The sequence below is a fragment of the Rhea americana genome, unplaced genomic scaffold (genome assembly GCF_003343005.1).
Source record: "Rhea americana isolate MKP2758 unplaced genomic scaffold, rheAme1 scaffold_150, whole genome shotgun sequence".
NCBI classification, from domain to species: domain Eukaryota; kingdom Metazoa; phylum Chordata; class Aves; order Rheiformes; family Rheidae; genus Rhea; species Rhea americana.
Window position 1 is genome coordinate 1132756 of NW_028185595.1, and position 19223 is coordinate 1151978.

Consider the following 19223-nt stretch of genomic DNA (forward strand, 5'->3'; position numbering starts at 1 on the left):
GGCGCTCGCCCGGCCGCCAGGCGCAGTGAGCGCGGAGCGGGCGGCGGCGGCAGCGAGCGCGGCGGCAGCAGCAGCAGCGGCAGCCGCCCCCTCTCCTGCAGCCCGCTCTCCCGCCGCTTGCCTTCCCGTCCCGGCCCCGGTCTCGGCCCCGGCCCCGGTCTCGGCCGGAGGCAGCGCGGGAGCGCGCCGCCGCTGGCGATGGACGTCGGGAGGGCGCTCGCCTCCGCCCCGCGCCCCGCTTCCCCCCGCGGCCGCCCCCGGCCCCAGCGCTGCTAGACCCCGCGGCTCCCGGTGCCCTTCGCAGGTAGCAGAGGGCGGCCCGAGCCCGGGGGGCAGCCCCCACCCCCGTGCGCCCGCCCGCCCGCCCGCCCATGGCGGCGGGGGGCCCCTCGGGCTCCGCTAAGCGCCGCTCGCTTCTCCCTCTCTCCTAGCGGCGCTTCGTCCCTGGGGCCGGCGGCTCGCGCGGGGCCATGCGGCGCGGCGGCGGCGCGCGGCTCTGCCTCGCGGCGGTGCTGAGCTTCTGGAGCTGCCTGGGCTGGGCGCCTGCTGCGGGGTGCCCCCACAAGTGCACGTGCGTCGCTTCCAGCGTGGACTGCCACGGCCTGGGGCTGAGGACTGTACCGAGGGATATTCCCAGGAACGCGGAGAGACTGTGAGTAACAGGCGTCAGGGCGCCTCGAGCGCTCCGAGGAGCACCGGGGGGGAGCGTCTGCACACCTGCCCGGCGGCGCGGAGCGCCTACCGACAGCGCTTAGAGTAATCAGAGGCGGATTAATGTTTTCGGGAGGGAAGGGGAGGAGCTTTGCAGAAGTTACAGCTATTCGGCTGCTGCTCCCGCTTTAGGAACAGCCGATTTTGGAGCTTCGTTTTCTTTTCGTTTTGTTCTAATAACCAGTCAGTCGGGATCTTGCTTGGGTTTTGCGGTGATGGCTTGCGATGGAGTTGAGAACTCTACCTGGAGTGTTCCCAGCCGTGATTCCCCTCAGTGCAAACACTGATTTAATAGGTAATTGAAAACTCGGATGTTTTCACCTGGTAGCAGTTTCTCCTTGCCTGCTTCCCCAGCACSGTGACTCCATCACCATGGAAAAAACGACTACCACTGTAAACYAGATCAAATGGATGAGAAGTCGTTTTAAAGCAGCCTCTAGTTTCTGTATTAAACTGCCTAGTAACCCCGTCTGTTACAAAGAAGCTTGGTTATTTCAGCTTTAGTTTGCCTTAGGGTTCCTCGCAGCAGTGCAGTGTGGGGGGCTCCAGACCTCAGCGCGTGCGGRTGCAATGAGTGTGTTCAGAATAAATCTTCTGTAGCATAACTTCTTACAGGCTTTCTTACTTGACTCCTTGTTAAGCAGTGAACRAGCTAAAGGCAAAGCTGAGATCTCTGGTACAGTTCTGGCACTCGCGTGACGCAGAGAGCTGCGTCTCAGAGGCTGCTGGACGCGCAGCGTACGGCGAGTTGCGCGGCGACGGCCGGGAGGCACTGGCGACGGGCTTCAGCGCGGCTCCGCGTCCGTCCGCCGACAGCCCGAGAGAAGGGCGGTTTGTTACCTCTTGTGCGGATTAGCGATAGCTCTAAAATGTTTTTAAACTTGTTTGCAAACGCTGTAGGTTTTATGGCCTTTCTATTTTACTTCCTTCTGGCTCACAGAGTTGGAGAGTTTTCAAACCCTCCAGCAATTTTTCTCTAACTAAAAAAAGCTAGATGAGGTTAGTAAGTAAAAGAAGTTTTCATAGTTACTAACCTTTCAAACACTAAGTTCTCTCCCAGGATGAAATTGTAGAGCAYTTATGAAMCATTTACAGATGTATTTTTATAGCCCAGAGAGCTCTTAACTGATAGAAGTAGAGGTGCCCCCACCCCATTACTGGACTGTACCACGGTCTTTGCTGTTCTGTGAATTCTGTGTATCAGCCTTCCTTTTAGACCCGCCTGTGTGAGCGATAGTTTTTAGATGTTAAYGTTGGATAAGGCTTAACTCCCAGTGCGTGAGACTCCGATGGGTACTTTCAGGAATTGAGGAGTAGTCACCTTGCACTTTGGAGACTAGGAAAATCAAGCTGGTAGYATGCCAAGCCACTGATGGCAAACATAGCTCTGGAGTAACACAAATAAGTACCTGAAGGGWGCGTGTCAAGGGGACAGGGACAAACTCTTTTCCGGTGTCCCATGTGACAGCACAAGAGGCAATGGGCAGAAATTGAAGCACAGAAGTTCCACCTGAACGTGAGGGGGAATTTCTTCCCTGTGAGAGTGACGGAGCACTGGACCAGGTTGCCCAGAGAGGTGGTGGAGTCTCCTTCTCTGGAGATCTTCAAGGCCCGCCTGGACTCAACCCTGTCTAACACGCTCTAGGTGACCCTGCTGAGCAGGGAGGTTGGACTAGATGATCTCCAGAGGGTCCCTTCCAATCTTACTGATTCTATGAAATGTTTTTGTGTCTTACAAGTGAGATGTCATTTAAGATTTGAGGGCTAGATTTAAGCTTTTAAATTTCAGCAGGTTAAAGTGATGCACATTTACAAGGTTAGTTGGCCATAGTGAAAGAATTTAAAAAGCAATATGGTAACTTGTTCTTGCTTAGGCTTTAGAGAGGCTGAATTTATCCTGCGACTAGGATTAACTTATGAGAACGTACTTCACTGAGATGTTAACTTTGCCTGTCCTATGTAAAAAGCTAAGCTGCAAGAGCGAATCTCTTGGCCTTAGAATGACAAGTGTTAAAAAGAGCAAGAGGTTAAAGGCAAATAATCGTTGTTGTGTGCTTGGTCCTTATAACTTTTACTGTAGTTTACAGATCTTCTAAATTTGAGACTAACAGCTCTGAAGAACGATAGCTATTTCATGGTACTCAGTTTGAACTTCTTACCTCACAAACCACTGATACATGCAATATCTAGTTGATTTTTCTTTGAAATCATGTGTTATTGGAGCATTCAATTCCAAACAATAAAATTAATTGAAACCTGGCGTTGGCTGAAACCTTATGGAAATAGTATATAGAWCATCACCTGTTAACACACTATTCTGTGCTTTTAAATACTGTCTTTTTATTCCTCTAGTCTCTCACAAACYTTTCACCGATAAATTCTCTTTAGTATAACCATGTTATAAAGCTTGTATTTCTAGATTTGCAGTAACTAACTGCACTATCTTAGATTTTCTGATGTAGGCAATAGAGAGAAAAAGACCTTAATTCCACTAAATTGAAATTCTGCTCATAGAYGAAATGTCAAGTTAGTGACTGCATATACCGGAGTATCTCACTCTGTTCAGTGTGGTCCGTGGCAACCTGTAGTCATATATGCCATAATGCTCTGTTGATCTGTAGTCTTTAACTAGTTTGTCTAATTTATGAATAAGAACAAATTGTTTACATTTGTCATGACAAAATTTTTAATCTCAGAAGAGCATTTATATGCTGAATTTCTTTTAAAACAAATTTCTTATTGGCCACACACTAAGTGAATTTTTAGACTCATGCTATAAAAAGGTTTTTGCATCCTTTTGAGCTAAAAATTCTGTACACTAGTCTAGGTTGAAAACTTTTTTTGCTTTAATTAATGAAAGATCTAACAGCACTAACTAAAGTATTTTGCCACTAAGCTTTTACAGTTTTCTTTGTACAAATGCTACAGAATGTTTTGGCTACAGGAGCCAAGCTAAATATTATTTATGTTAAAATGAAACCCAACAAAAACTAAATTGAATGCATAACCTGAAAAAAAGCAAGGAAACTCCGTAGGGGTGTGTGGATAGTCTTGTTGAGAAGTTCCATTAAAGAACTACTGAGAGTCCCCTAGTATTGCAAGAAACTTATGTCACCAGAGCTTTGGTTATTGTTTCTCCATGATAAATGGGAAGCCCACTTTTTTCTTTCATTGCTTTGAAGATAYACTTTTTGTAAAGAAATCTTTTTGAGAGGAGTCTATAGATCAAGCAGTGTTCCCAGAAACAGTATTATCCTCAAACTGATCCCCCCCCCTCTTTTATTTTATTTTTTTTTGCTTTTCTTTAATGGTAACTTTCAGAATATAGCAGTGTTAGGCCTGTGTTGYATTTTAGCTTGTTACTACGTTTTATGATAGTCTTCTAATTGCGTGGTATAGATTGAAGTTTTTTTGCTAACCTAGGTCTYATGCAGAGCTAAAAAGAGATGTGAATATTGAGTACTAATGCAGAAASAAATGACACAACATAGAGAAAATGAGCGGTGGAACAAATGAGGGCCATTTCCAAAGGGTAATTGGAAATTCCTTTTACCTTTCTTCTAGATGCCCCAGAATATCCCATATTTCTARCAGGAAGGGAGAGACATTAAATTAGATATATGTCATCAGTACATGTATGGTACAAATTGTGATGCTCCATGAAGGAACTTGCCTGTGAACAGAGTAATAGAGCAGCTGACCTTAYAGCTTGTCTTTAGTCTGTGTTGGTCAATACCACATTGCTAAGTAACTTAAAATCCTACCAAAACAAAAAAGTTTTATGAGCCCCTTGTGCTGTGGAGAAAACTAACAATGTTAACTTTTAGTGGTGGGCACAATGATGTTTTCTTTTTCTTTTTTCTTCTTTTCTTTCTTTGTTTTTTCTTTTTTTACTTCAGGCTTTGCAGGTAACAATTATTAGCCTTACATGTGAATAAAGGAGGCAAATTCTTAAAAACTAAGGATATGTAAACATATTAACAGAAGTTCAGAATATTTTAACTTTCTGAAAAGTTCCTTAGGATTGCTTCTTTTGGTGTAGTGGATTCCTGTTGTGAGTGTGCTTCGTAGTGGTCTAGTTCTTATATGCCATTCTGTATTTATGTTATTTTCTTCAGTAGAAATGCTTTCTACCTATATAAAGTACATGTTTGGCATTTAGTAACACTTATCTGAGACAATAACATGTAAATGCAGTGAGCTGGTTAAAGCCACTTAATTGTCGGTTTTTTTGTATCCTCCTGTTCCAAGAGGAAAAAGCGATTTGGGAAGCTAGGCAGAGGCGTTCTGGGCAATATCTGCTTTCCATTTAAATATGAAACATAAGCCTTTGTGTTTTTTCTCCCATTTATGTCTAGTGTTAGTAGCACTGTATGTAAGCAAATGTTTCGTGGATTAAGCTGTGTGTTTGAGTTCTTGATGAGTATATACTTGATAGTTCAGAATCTGCTTTAATTGATAGCTCTCCTGTGTAAATTGTTTCATTTTTACTTTGGGGGATTCTTTACCTTTCTAAATTGATAAAGCTTGCAAGACTAATCAGCTCTGTGCTCTGCCTGAGTAGCTAAATTGAGTGTGTCCACATTTAGGTGCAATTTAAAAGCTTAGTCATATGCTTACTCTGGAGTTTTCATGTGGTCTGGGGTTTCTGTTATACAAATATATTATTATGGTGTTTTTGGCCTAGGTGAACATAGCTGCTGAAGTTGCACTGGCTTGTAATAAGTCTTCTACTTCCTCAACTTTTGTCTCCAAATTCAGTCTGAGCTCCTGTTTTGAGTGCTTCTGTATTACTGCAGAACGCTTTGTTAAGCAGATGTAGTTACGCAGCTTGTCGCATTGACGTTCCCTTCTTCAGGAATACTTCCCAATGGAGATTACCGCTTGTTCCGAATAGAGATTACTGCTTGTTTTGTTTGCCTAGTGATAGTCTCCAAACGCCGCCAAATCACGGGTCAAGGAGTAAGCTTTGGCTTAGACTAATTTTCTATTAAAGATCGTGATCCTGGCAAAACTTTGAGTTGCTTGGTTTCACTTGGGAAGCGGCCCTTTGCTAGCTTAATAGTGACGATCTGTGCTTGACTGAACGTGGACGTGCACTTGTATTGGCCCAGTCTCTCAATATTAAATTGTTACCTTGTTTCTAAGCGATGGGAACAGGGAGGAGGATGAAATTAGCCTTTGTAATTCTGCTAACTAGCACCTTGGTGTCTGTAGCTGCTTGCTCGTATTTGGATAAGATTCTGAGATCGAGGGGACCAGATCACTACAGCAGTTTTTCTTAAATGAGCTGCTGTGAGACTGTACACTTTTCTTTTTGTGCTCCTACTTTTCCAGCTGAGTATTGATTGATGCAAAAAAGTAGATGAAGGAAATGTTGCTCTTCCAAAGAACAACTGTTGTCCTTTTGGTAGGCCTAAAATACTGGTGAAAGATATTGCATTTTTTTCCCCGTCTTCCCTCCCTTGGAATTTGTGTGTGTGCCTGCAGAGAAGTATAAGTGGTTCAAGGTAGGCCTAGCTTTTCTGAATATTTTTTTTCCAGGTCTGTACGGATGGATGATGATACCCAAAATAAATAATTGTAAGAATAGAAGTATATTAGGATTTATCTGCATGAAAATCCTTGCCTTTTACCCTTCACTTCTGAGTTGATTGCTATGAAGTCATTTGACCTTCATAGTGCACACTATTGGTAATCTTTTGGAATGTCACTGCCATGCCTATTTTGTATTTTTTTAGTATCTAAAATAAAAGTAACCAGTCCCACATGGACCTGAACGGTTGCTGTCTGTGTGTTAGCAGTAACTAACCTATTTTTCAGCTTCTGCAGAGCAGAAAGAAAATGGTTTCCCCACATGGGGAAAAGAACTTGGTTCAGATAAGGATATTCAGTGTGTAAGTTTCTGCCACAGAATATTAAGAATTAAACTCTTCTACTCGAGAGACTTTTCAGGAGACTTAAATCAGAGTATATTCCTTCCCAGGAACTAATAGCTCAAATGACTTAAAGCTTAATTGCTGTAGAAGTCTTCATGCAGTTCCTGCTACCTACAGTGCCTGATTTCCTATGKCTGCCTGTTGCTGCATTGGTGCAGCTAATCTTTTAAAATGAATAGTATTTTGCTAGTTTTTGGTCTGGTGGGATCYATTTTTCTGGATTAGTAGACTTAATTGTGCCTGAACAAAGGTAGACAATAGAAGCCATCGCTTAAATATTGCAGATACGTTGGCTTATACCTACTTCAGCAGAATCAAAGGGAAAACTGTTTTGCTTCAGGTTCTAAGCTGGAATGCACCAGGACAGGATCCTTTCTTAGTCACAACTGTGTTGCTGGGTTTTTTTTGTTTGTTTTTTTGTTTTTTTTTTCCTTACATCTTCTACCTATCAAGATTGGTGTAATAGATAATTTTTCTGAAAACTGATTTGGCTTAAGACTGCAGTGAGCATTCCAGCAGTTTCAAGGCAATGAAATAACTTGTGCTTTTTAATATATGTTTAATTAAAAAGTAAAATTTTCCCACCCTCAATAAATCCTGGTTTCCTCTGTTTTTTTTACTTGCCTCCTTCTCTCTAAATCCAAAGCTACAAAACATAACCTTTCTAATTCAGTATGAGCAATGCAAGCTGTACCTTCTGCACCCTCTTTTATCTTCAAAAGTGCCTCCAGCCTTATGAGATGTTACATTGTAGCAAACTGTGATTAAAAGGATCATCCTTCCTTTTCAAGTTAACCTGGAACACCCAAGTGAATTGTATGAAGTGCTGGTCTGCAGTTTGGCTTCAGTTTTGAGATATGCTTCACTGTGTATCCTAAAACTAGAATTATCTGAAATGTTGTTAACCTTTGGAAGAGATTGTGGAGTGTTCTTCATAAGTAACCTAGTAGCCCTCATTTCTTTTGCCTGTTTGTTCTCTGTAACTACAGATACTGGATCAGATAGAGTTTCTCTAGTTCAGTATTGAAATCTTGTTCAACGGTGGCTGGTCTTTTATGGCTGGAGCAAAAGTGTGAGTATAACCGAGGATGCTTCTTTAGTGCTAGCAGATCACGTAGGGCAATGGCACAGAGGATGATTAGAAGCAGTAAGTGGCAAAGATTTCTTCAGGTAATTGTTCCCATACATCCTTATTAGAAGGATGCATACGTGAACAGCATTACGTAGAAAATACTATCATGGTAACGTTTGTATTGTGGTAAATTCTGTGCCCCATGCTCCTTTGTGCAGTCCGAGAGAGACTCAGTGTGCYTCTCATCGTTGGATCCTTTCTGCTTCTTGGGTGATAAGGAGTTTCTAGTCAGTCTTGATGACTGAACTGCATTATTATATTGTTACACGGTTTTTGGCCCTGGGGCTGCTATCGTCATTCCAACCCTGTTTAGGTTCAGTAGCAGGTTTTGCGTGGCTGTACCAGTTTGACCTTTTTCTCTGAGTAATTCTCAGGGGGAGAAGGGGCTGGGTCCAAGTAATGCTGTGGCTGCTATGTGGCCCAAGCAGTTCTGCTTTCAGAATTTTTAAAGCCTTTCCTCCAGAAACGCTTTAAGCTTCTGCTATTTTCAGATCTCCTTTCAGTGTTGTCCAGTCAGGTGCCTTATTTAAGACACTGAATGGCTCTCAGGAATGGAAAGAACTTGTTCTTCCCCATGGAGAAATGGCCTTGTAAATAACAAATTCCTTTCTAATGGTACTAAATAAATAAATAACAGATCTGCTTATTTACTTAAGGGACCAAGTCTGTGATCTCATACTCACAGAGTAAATTTTGGAYGAGTTCTAAAGGTTATGTTATCTCTAGAAAACTGGAAAGAGATGGGGCTTAAGAGGCTGATTCTTACCTCTCTGCCAGATACTTGGTTCTCCCCCTCCAGCTGAATCTGGTCTCTCGGTTGCCTCTGTCAGAATAAATGTTTTGTATTTTAGTTTTACACTATCTGTTTGGTGGCTGCAGTATGTATTTTTAATCATATGATTGATGGATTTCCAGTTCATCAGACTTTTACCTTTCTACCTGGGACTTGTTGATGTGTTCCCTTCCACCCCCCACGCCTGGACCTTAATTTAATTTTGCCCCTCATAGTGGGGAGCCGTTTTAACCAATGGCTATATTCTTCCCTTTCTAGTCACTTGTGAGTGGRAAATGTTCAACAGCCATCAGTTTAGCTAAAATGGTGAAGAAAATCTCATGTCTTAATGCTGGTTGTTTGTTTCCCCATGACACGCACATTTTAATAAGGTAATCATCAAAAACCCTTCAAAAACTTACTTGTAAGTTTATTTCAGAATTTGTCTTGTTCACAGAATTGTTTTTACGAATCCTTTCCTTAAAACTTGCAATACTGTTACGGAAGGAGTCCTTAACTACTTATATCAACTGAGAAGCCTTTGCGTCTTCTGCAGTGGGGCCGGTAGGACTCGTCCACCTACTTGCAGAGAACTGCATGCTGGATAGCAGCCTTATGGAAGCAGTATCTRGTTTCTAAGGAAAACCCTCAAAAACCTATTGAGCATAGGAGGGCCAGATTTTTGGAGCTCCTGTTCTTATAGTTCTTATAGCTGATATCTCACTGGCTGCTACGTGGGGCTCTGCTCACACCAGTGTGAGGTACAAGGCCTTTAGCTGTGATGCTGTCTTTAGGGGTTTAATTGGAGAGACCTTAACCCTCTTCTGTGTGATGTTTTGTGGAGATACTGTAGTCACCTGTGCTGTGGTCAGATGTACAGACAAAAAAGCAAGACAGATCCGTTGTCTGTAACTTTTCAGAATTTCTTCTCTGTACACCTTCACAGCTATTTCTATCTCCATAGTTGAAGGAAGATCAGATCTCCTATTTTAACCAGAACTCTGTGGGAGAGGAGGGATAAATTGCCTTGGAGGTTAATAACCCATTTTAACAGCCTGTGAATGTGCTTGGCAGGAGATGGGAGTAGGGCCAGCCAGCGGGGCCTGTTGAGAAACTCMGTTTCAGAATACATTTGTGTTCTTTAATTTTGGTGCTTGTGTTTGCAAGGAACTGTGCACATTTTTTTTTTTAGTGTTTTTACAAAATTTTAAATTTTCTCTAATTTTCAGATGTTATATAAATAAGAGGTGCAAAGTAGGCTACTGTAGAGTTGAGGTCAGTGCCTGCTGTACTGACCAGTATGATTATCTGTTGTCTGTATTCTTCTGTTCTTTTGGTCTTTGCTCAAAGCCCTTTGAGGTGTCTCCATTGGTACAATGCTTAGCCTCAGCATGAAAAAATCTTGAGCTACAGTAAGGATGCTCCTAGACATGAGGACAGAAACAGTGGTAAATGCAAACTGTTATGTTAGTGGGCTTGAGGTTTTGATGTCCAAAATCACAGTACTGCAAAATGAAGCTTTCAATGTTCAACTCCAGAGTCTATTATTTATTTATTTATTTTCCCAGGAGCTGGGTTCTGCCAAGGTTGGCTGCTTGACTGTGGGTGGTGGTGGAATATGCTATTTCTTGTGAATGAGCATCCTCATGAACTGTTTCAAAATACAGGCTCTTAACTAGTAAGTAAATAATATGCTGAAAGCAGAGGCATAGGTGCATTCTTGTGCATACTAATAGCTAGTTAGGGAACTATTTTTCATCTCTGTTCTTTTGCTTGGGCTTTTTCCTTTCTTCCTGCTGCTGTTAAGAAATACATTATTTAATTTGTACAAAATGCACATATCAGTAGAATGCATGGTATTAACTGATACATGCTGTTATGAAGACGCTAATAAATAAAACTAGTAATTATAGGTACAGAGAGCTATGAATCTTATGCTTTCTCAGATCGTAGTAAAACTGAATGTTCCAAGTCAGTTCAGTCAAGCTGACCYACTGTATTAAAGTTTTCACTGAAATCTTTCCCTGGATGTGCACTGCTGAATGCGGAATACTACTTTGGATATTTTAGCAGCTTTTAAGCTTGAGTAAGTACTCGGTTGTCTGTCTGGCAGAAATGGTGTTGAACGTTTGCAGTACATGGAGTTTCATATGTGACAAGTGGATAATAATGGCCTAATATGAAAACTTGACTTTGAAAGGCCTTTCCACAAACACCTTGCACCAAAGTGGAAAAAGCTCTAATTCCTAATTTCAGATTTTTTGGTAGTGTCCCAAAAGGTCACCTTAAAATGGAAGAAATTTCCCTAGAATTTTGTAATCATGTGCCTTGGAACATACTGTCTTGTCAAGGATGGATGATTGAAGAAACTCATAGCTTTTACCCAGAGGTTTATATAAGAAGATAATTTAGCTTTATGTTACTGATTTCTATTTCCTCACAATTTCTGCCAAAGATTTGATTGCCCCGTCTTGCTATCCTTTAGTCTGTAACTATCTGCAGTGCAAACCTGATGGAACGGGTGCGGTCACATCACATAAAGCCCATTTAAAAAAAAAATCATTGCATATATCTGTATAAGCTTTTCTTAGTGACAGATATGGAAGCACTAATGTTTAATTAAACAGTCATTTTATAAAATGACATTACTTTACAAAAATTCTAGTAAGGAAAAGATTGCATCCTGAAAGCAGTTCAGATGGCTGACATGTCTTCCTGTCAGTCATGATGCATGCTTTGCCTTGATTTTAATGGGACCTTAATTTAGGGATTTTTCCAGAATTTTTTTGTCTATACAGCAGTTTTGTTTTGGTTGGGGAGGCTTTAAGTACACTTTTGAAATGCTGATTTCTGAAACAGCTGAAGGAAACTGCTTTGCTCATCTTACCTTTCTTCTCTGAAGAGTTGGCAAAGGGTGGTAGTGGTTACATCATGAGTAGTGGTTACAACATCATTTATTGAGGTGGGAACTTATGTCCTTAATTACAAGCTACTCTGAAGTTGCAGCAGAATGATGAGAAGGGCCTAGCCATCGCCTCCTCATGAAGAGGTAGAGCTAGTCAGAAGTGGTACTTCAAGAATTCAGCTAGGAAGCAATAAGACAACTCGTTATAAGCAAGTAATRCAGGGAAGTGATTGTGCATTTTTGAAATGTCTGAATAAATACAGTGGGGAGRTAGGCTAGAGACAAGAATATGGTGGTAAAACAAATAAGTTCTTGAGCAAAGAAAATGCRTTTGTTTTCCAAAAATGGAAGTGTATGTTGAGAAATCAGGCCCTTCGGCAAAGACGGTGTTGTTTTCAGTGAGGGGAACGCACATCTAAGATGCAAGTTTCCTGATAAGAATGCAAAAGTATCTGGAAAGGAGGCTGACAGTCCTTTGGAGTAGTGAGTTTTAATAGATAACATGAAAAGGCACCTAAAGATAAGGAGTAATCAAGAGTTCTTATGTTGTAATTCTTTTCTTTTCTTTTTTTTTTTCTTTCTTTTTTTTTTTGTGTGGGAAGTTACTTGCTCATGAGAATTTAGAAGGTGAAAATGAGTTACTCCTAATTAACATTAACTCTACTTTTTTAGAAGCGATGTTTTCCAAGGATGTCCTTCCATAGTTTATAGGTATATAAGAATCTTAGTGCAAAACGGTTTTATAAGGATGACTTGTTTCAGTAACTTGGGRCATCAAATGCATGTCTAGACCAAGTAATATGTGGGCACCTGATTTTTAGAAAAACTTGAGTTTTGTGGAATGTAAAATTCACTTAGCAAACACTAAAATCAGTTCAGCTTCACTCCATCAGATCAAGTGTTGAAAACCAGAAGTAGGAAGAGGACAAAATGTAGGAGGGGGGTGGGGGGAAGGTGGGACTTAACTCTGAGTCAGGAGAGTTGCTTGTGGTTGTAATCTCTGGATGCAGACTTGGTGAAGTGAATATGCAACTTGCTTCAAATTTTCATTTAAATAWTAAAACTGTCTTGCATCTTTTAGTGGAACTTCTGCAGTAGGTCTGTACACTCAAAATGATGTTTTCTGGAGGAGATAGAGTTGATGAAACTGGATGCTTCTCTGATACATTTCCAGCAGAAGAACTTCCAGAAAGTTTTTAATCTGTGCATGTTTGAAAAACTGAACAAGGAGATGAAATCAAGGCTTTGKTTTGGTTTCAGACTTCACTAAAACCACTTATTTGTTGGGAACCTTCTTCTCAAGTCATCAAGTATCATAGCAGTTGTCACAATTGAAGCAAGTGAAATACCGTAATTTCTAAACATCAATTCATCTATGAACAGCAACTAAACAGATTCTAGTTTCTTCACTGAGTTATATTAAGTACCACATAGTTAGGAGAAGTATGAACTTAAATGCACTGGAATAAATCAATACAAATATTGCTGAGGTTTACGTGCAATCTTTTCTCCTGTGACCACGTAGTGCTTGATTATATACAGATTGAAAAAAGAATGGCTAGCAGTCAGGGAGAATGCTCATGAMATAGAGTAATTTTTATCAGTTCTGCTTTCTCACTTTATTGCATTCAGWTCATGCACTCCTCAGTTAATATTAAATTAGAATTAAGCTCATTGCAGWTTTTTTTAGTTTTGGGAAAGGATAAATGATTGCTATAAATTGTAGTAATGACCTTAGCTCTAAATGATGCTTTTACTTAAAACAATTTTCTGAATTTCAGGCATCGCAGAAGGTCATGTTTTACATTGACTAATAAGGTATGCCTATTTAAGATAATGAATGAATAATTTGCATTACTGGGAGAACTACCTTTCAAGTCTAAAATTAAAAGAGACTGTGAAGTGCAGGTACATGATATCCCCATGAAGATTGTGTTTGATAGTTGAGTGAAAATATGGCCCAACGAATGTTTGAAGTTGTCTAATTTCTACCTATATAAATGTTTGGTCTTTGTTTGARAACTGCTGAACTGATACAGTAGCTACCTACATGTCCATACAACCAGCTGGCATGTTTTGGACATGGAAGAGGAGAGAAGGTTGTAGGACTTAAGCAGGAGTGGTTAATTAAAAGAAGAATTTGGGAACTGAAAAGAAATTATAAGAAGCTAAAAATGAAGAGTTTTTTTTTTTATATGCAGCTGTTAACCCTGATTGTGGAGCTTGTTGGAGGAATGAATTCTTGAGCTGAAATGACACAGTACTATACTTTTTTCTGAAAAAATATGCATATCCTGGCTTCTGCATATTAAATCACATTTCTGTAGCAACTATGTTTTAAAGCATTTCCTATAATGTTCTTTATGCTTCAGTTCTAAACCTTTCTGCTTCTCCCCCAAGTCCCCCCCCCATGTTTTACCCTTTTATATGTAGAAAAAGTAGAATTGTGAAATTATCAGATCAGCGGGGAACTCGGGAGGTTACCTAGTCCAGCCTTTGGCTCAAAGCAGGATTCAGAGTTCAGACCCAGTTGCTCAGGGCTTTGTCCAGTTGGGCCTTGAAAAACACCAAGGATGGAGATGCCATGGTATCTCTGTGCAACCCGTKCTAGATCTTAACTATCCTCAGAGTACGCTTTTTATACAATGGGAAACTCCCCGGTTTCAACTGAAGATCACTGTTTTTCCTTCTCGTGCTGTGTGCCTTGATAAAGAGCCTTGCTCTGTTTTCTCAGTAACCTCTTTTGAGATATTGGAAGACTGCTATTCCTTCTTCTCAAAGCTTGCTCTTCCGGCTAAACAAGCCAAGCTTCCTCACTCTATKTTCACAGCGCACAAAATCAAACCCCTGACTGTGTTCATGATCCTCCACTGGATTTGCTAAAGTTTATCATCTTTCTTGTACTGAGGGGCCAAAAACTGGACACAGTATTCAAGATACAGTCAAGGTAGACAATATCTACTGCTCTCCTTTCATTGATAGAKCTAGTGATTTTGGCATAGAAGGCAAGTCTGGTTGGTCAAATATGATTTACCTATGGTTAGATCTATGTTCACTGCTTTTAGTTATCTTTTTTTTTTTTTGTGTGCCCAGAAATTGCTTCTAACAGGACTTACTCTGTGACTTTTCCAGGGACTGAAGTGAGGCTGACGCTGACCAGCCTGTACTTCACCATATCGTTCTTTTTGAAGGTAAATGCCTTAAATATTTATCTTGTTCAAGAGCAGCCTTGCAGTGACATCAGCCAGATCTCTCTGTGCTTTCAGATGCATCTGATCTGTTTCTACAGGCTTGCAGGCTTTCTTAAGAGATGCCTGACTTGATCCTCTGACACTATGGGTCACTCCTCTCCTCTTTGAACCCTGTCTTTAGGCATAAAGGCTTGGGAGACCTTGTCAGTAAACACTGACACAAAGAAGACATTGGCTCWCTAAATCATCACAAACAATATCAGAATTATAGATCCCCTGTGTTAATGCACTCTCTATTACTTTTCTCATGTTACTGAAGCTACCCAGAGTATTTGTGAATCTTTCCAGGAGCTAGTGGGTTCTGGCAGGGGATTTTTCTTTAGTAATATTCCTCCACTTGATCTTATTGCTGAAGAAAGAGAGGATCGGGGCCTGTCCTCACAGAACTTAATACGACTTTGTACCACAAGGTGATTGTGGAGGCATTGATACTTTTTCTTCCTTTTGTAGCATAACTGTTTCTTTGAGCCACTTCATTCCTGGCTCATGGCAACTGTAATGTTTCTGACACATGGTTAATARGATGGAGGAGGAGTGTGTGGGATATATTTTGCACTATCAGCGTCTGAACTGRGGAGGCTTTGCTAGCAGAGCTGCTGCAGCCGTGGAGTGTGTGGTGGCAGACACAGCTGAGTCAGCTTGAGGGAGTGCTCTAACACAGTGGTATCAAGTAATTTTGATGTTTGCTATTGRGTAAAGTCAGAATTAGGATGCAGAACACTAATTTGTTGTTGCTGGATGCCATGATAGAGCAACTCGAGCTGGAGGAGCCTCTGGAGGTCCATTCTAGTCCAACTCTGTGTTCAAAGCAGGTCCAATTAGATTAAGTTGCTAAGGGCCTTGTTCAGGTGAATTTTGGTTGTCTCTTAACAGTGGAGATTCCACAGCTGTGTGGRCCTCATCCTAATATTTGACCACCTTTATTGTTTACCAAAGGAGTCTCAATTTCTAGTAGGAATTTCCTGTGTTTCAAACCTACATTGATTAGGTGAGCCTTCTGTTGTGGTGAGCCTTCAAGAAGAGCGTACCTCCATTTTTTTTTTTTTTTTTATATATTCCCCTTTTTCTACTACCTACTAGGTAGTTGTAGACTGGACTAGGCTCTTCCCCTAACCCTCTCAAGTTCGGTGTATGTTGTTCTCTCAGCCGCTGTGTCACATGCAACAGCCTCCTAATCATTTTATTGGCCCTCTGCTCTGCTCCTTCCAGTGAGTCAATGCCTTTCTTTTACGGGGGAGCTGGATACTGGATGGGGTATTACAGATGAACTTTCAGAAATCCTGAATAGAAGAGGTTAATTCTTTCCCTCTGCTGGCTACACCCTTGCTGGTACAGTTTGGTCTACTGTTGGTCTTCATTACTGCAARGGTGTGGTGCTGAGTGATGTTTTGTGGTCCAGGACCCCCACATCTTTTTTCTGCAGAGCTACTCCATAGTCAGTCACCACCCAGTCTGTATTTGTTACATGGGCTCTTCTCCTGGGTACAGGATTTTGCATTTATTTCTGTTGAACTTGAGGTGTCAGCCCAGTTTTCCAGCCTATTATGGTGCTGCAGGATTGCAGCCCTACCTTGCAGTTTACTGACCTCTGCCTCTGACTTGATACTGTCTGTGAACCTGCTGCATGGACAATCTGTCCTGAGTACCAGGCCATTAATGGAGGGGGAAAAAATGTTGGCCCTTGTCCTTATCCCTGAGGGACAYGGCTGGTAATCAGCTGCTGATCACCACCCTCTAAGCCCAGTGGTCTAGTCAGTTTTCTACTCAGCTTATCTTCTATGTATCCCTATATCCCCATTTTGGATATAAAGATTCTATGCGAGAAGGTGTCAAAGGCCTTGCTGAAGTCAAAGTAATGTATTTACTGCTTTCATCTTGTCCATGGACTGGTTTGGAAAAGTARAACATCTTTACAAGTAATTGTCATGTGAAATACGTAGAGAGTATTGGTCTTCCTGGAAGTCGGTAAACAAGTACTCTTTTTCATGGTCCTTTGAAAATTAATCATATGACTATTTCGATTTAAGAAGAAAAGTAAGTTAAATCTTACAGGAACAGAATATACCATCTACTTTTTAATAAAATGAAATTACTTTTTTTTTTTTTTTTATGAGGGATGTTCATACTTAAGCAAATGATTTTAAAACTAATGGAATTTGTGTTTCATAAAATCCAGTCCCAAGTCTTTAGTTTCCTGCATTGCTTAAGTTGAGATGAAAATATGTTAAATCTGAAGATATGCAGATTGTTCTGCCAGAGGGCTTTGGGGCAGTGTTATAACTGAGTAGCTGATCTTGGTGACTTTGAAGTTCTTGGACTRGAGGCACAAGAGAAGTGCCAAGTGCTTTTATAGGAAATTATAGTCATTTAAGGTTAAGAGGCTAGTGGCAGTCTATACCTATTAAAGTCAAATTAACTCCATAGCAGGAATTCTGGAAATTTGTTAAAATAAAACAGATACAGGGTGTGTAAAGAACAAGAAAGCCAAAAGCCTACATACAGAATTGGATACATCCATGCGTAAGGGGTTAGATTTTTTTTCCTCTTACAGGGTACAGCATTAGCATGTTACCAAACAAAGCACCAAAGTACTTCTGGGGAGAGAAGAGCTTTACTGAAGAACCCGTTTCCTCCAACTCTGCAGGGAGGATTTTTAAAAATGAAGTGCTCCTCGTGGTTACACTTCTAGAATGCAGTAGCTAGCCAAGCGAATGGTTAACTTACCCGTGAAAACACAGGATTCCTGCAGTTCAGGTGTTGTATAATTCTGTTCATGGTTACCTTGCACGGTGACTGGGGGTTGGGAAAACAAACCCAACAGGAAAAGTTTAAAGGGATGACTCAGCTGTCATTCTAGCAGGTGGTTTGGATTGACAAAGTCCTTTAGCAATGTACTGGCAAAACAATAAAAGCCTTGTTTCCCAAGAATGTGTGCTGCTTGAGTTATTTGAAGGAATTGGGCTAATGCAAAATATCAGTAACTCTTTAGATTCAGGAATTCTAGTTCAATCATTATCACTTGAACTTTGGCTCCTACATTTTTAATGTGGGTTGTTGCCAAGCTGATCTATCATTTAAAATAAATATTTCTAACTGTTCCAAATGCATAAGAAAAACATCAGAGAGGTATACTTGCTCTATATTTTCGAAATATATTTTTGAAAATGTCACTGTTAAATTTATAATAAAATTTAAAAAATTCCTGAAAAATAAAAGAAAACTTACATGTTCCTTGAATTGTATCCTAGCATATTTTAACAAGAGTTCTAGATTCCTATTGGCTCCAGACCTATTTGGTTCCTAAGGGTCAAGACGTGGTTTTATTAATTCCTAAGTGCATTGTTCTGTGGGAGATATAAACTTCATGCTGCCCAAAAAATTCAAAAAGTGAAATGAACAGGAATGAATCTTCTATGCAGATTACATTGGGTGTTACTTTAATCAAGACTCTTTTTGGAGTAGTAGATTTTATGTTCATTTTTGTTTAACCCAAACATGGCACAAACATGACACAAACATGTATGGATTTGAACTGGTGTGTGGTAGCCACATAGAAAACTTAACTAGCAGGGATACAAACTAGATTTTGGGCTTCAGGTTCTATGACTAGAGATCTTTACCTACAAGAGAAACAGTTGATTAGAAACAGTGGTGTGTAACTTGAGTAAGGTGGCTGTTTTTTGAAGTGTATAGCAATTAATTCTTGCTAAATGTAGTATACTTTTATTGAGTTCTTTGCTTATTAATATAAATGGAAAAATATCTGAAAAATTGAATGTGGTTGCAACTGTTGATCTAAACTCTCTTGTCTTGAGATACTGGATTACTTTCACTTTGCATATTTATTCATTTCATGTAATGCTGTGCTAGATTAAAAATGTGGATTAATATTTTCCTAAATAATGCCCATGTAGGACTTGTGGTGTTTATCAGTGAGATACTGGATTAACTAGTCTGGGACCTCCAGAGCTCCCTGAAAGGAAGGAGAGCTTTGCTGTAGGAAACCTGTTGACAATGAATAGCCTTAACCAAATGAAATAACTGAGTTTATTCAGCAAAGGGACTCACTTTAAGCAACTTTTTTCCTGAATGAAAGCTAGTGAGGTTGGGCCTAGACTGATGGTTTCCCAGGTTAGAAAAAATTACGACTTAAAAAAGAAGGTGCATTAAAAAGCCTGCCTTAAAGGAAAGGCTCTTCTTGGAGTAAGACCACAAAGTCAAGAGGGTTTTGTGTGTCCATGACCTTGCAGTGTGCCCARACCTCACAGATATTAACAAAGGACATCATAGCGAGTGGAATTAAGACCTAATAATTTGTACTAAGGCTTTTGACTTTGACCCAGGGATCTCTYTCTTTTTTTTCTGGTATGTAGCCAGGAAGACATAACTRGGCAACCAGAACTAGCTGCAAAAAGTGGGGAGTTGGATTAAAACTGGAGTCTTGGGAGAGCTGTGGCATTAGTTCAAGGTCTCACCAAAGTATGTCCAAGACCTAGAATTACGATGAGGGAAC

General features: G+C 40.6%; 1 protein-coding gene across 2 annotated transcripts in view; it reads left to right on the forward strand.

The window, feature by feature from the left end:
• The first annotated feature begins 58 nt into the window (after nt 1-58).
• The window catches only part of SLIT3 (slit guidance ligand 3), a 469515-nt gene continuing 450350 nt past the window's right edge, over nt 59-19223 (forward strand). The window contains exons 1-2 of one of the 2 annotated variants that reach the window (XM_085299580.1): nt 59-304; nt 432-652. In XM_085299580.1, coding sequence (XP_085155706.1) covers nt 471-652 — 182 coding nt within the window. In that variant the 5' untranslated portion in view covers nt 59-304; nt 432-470. Of the gene's footprint in view, nt 305-415; nt 653-19223 lie in introns of those variants that run through there. The other variant, XM_085299581.1, reaches the window with a different exon arrangement.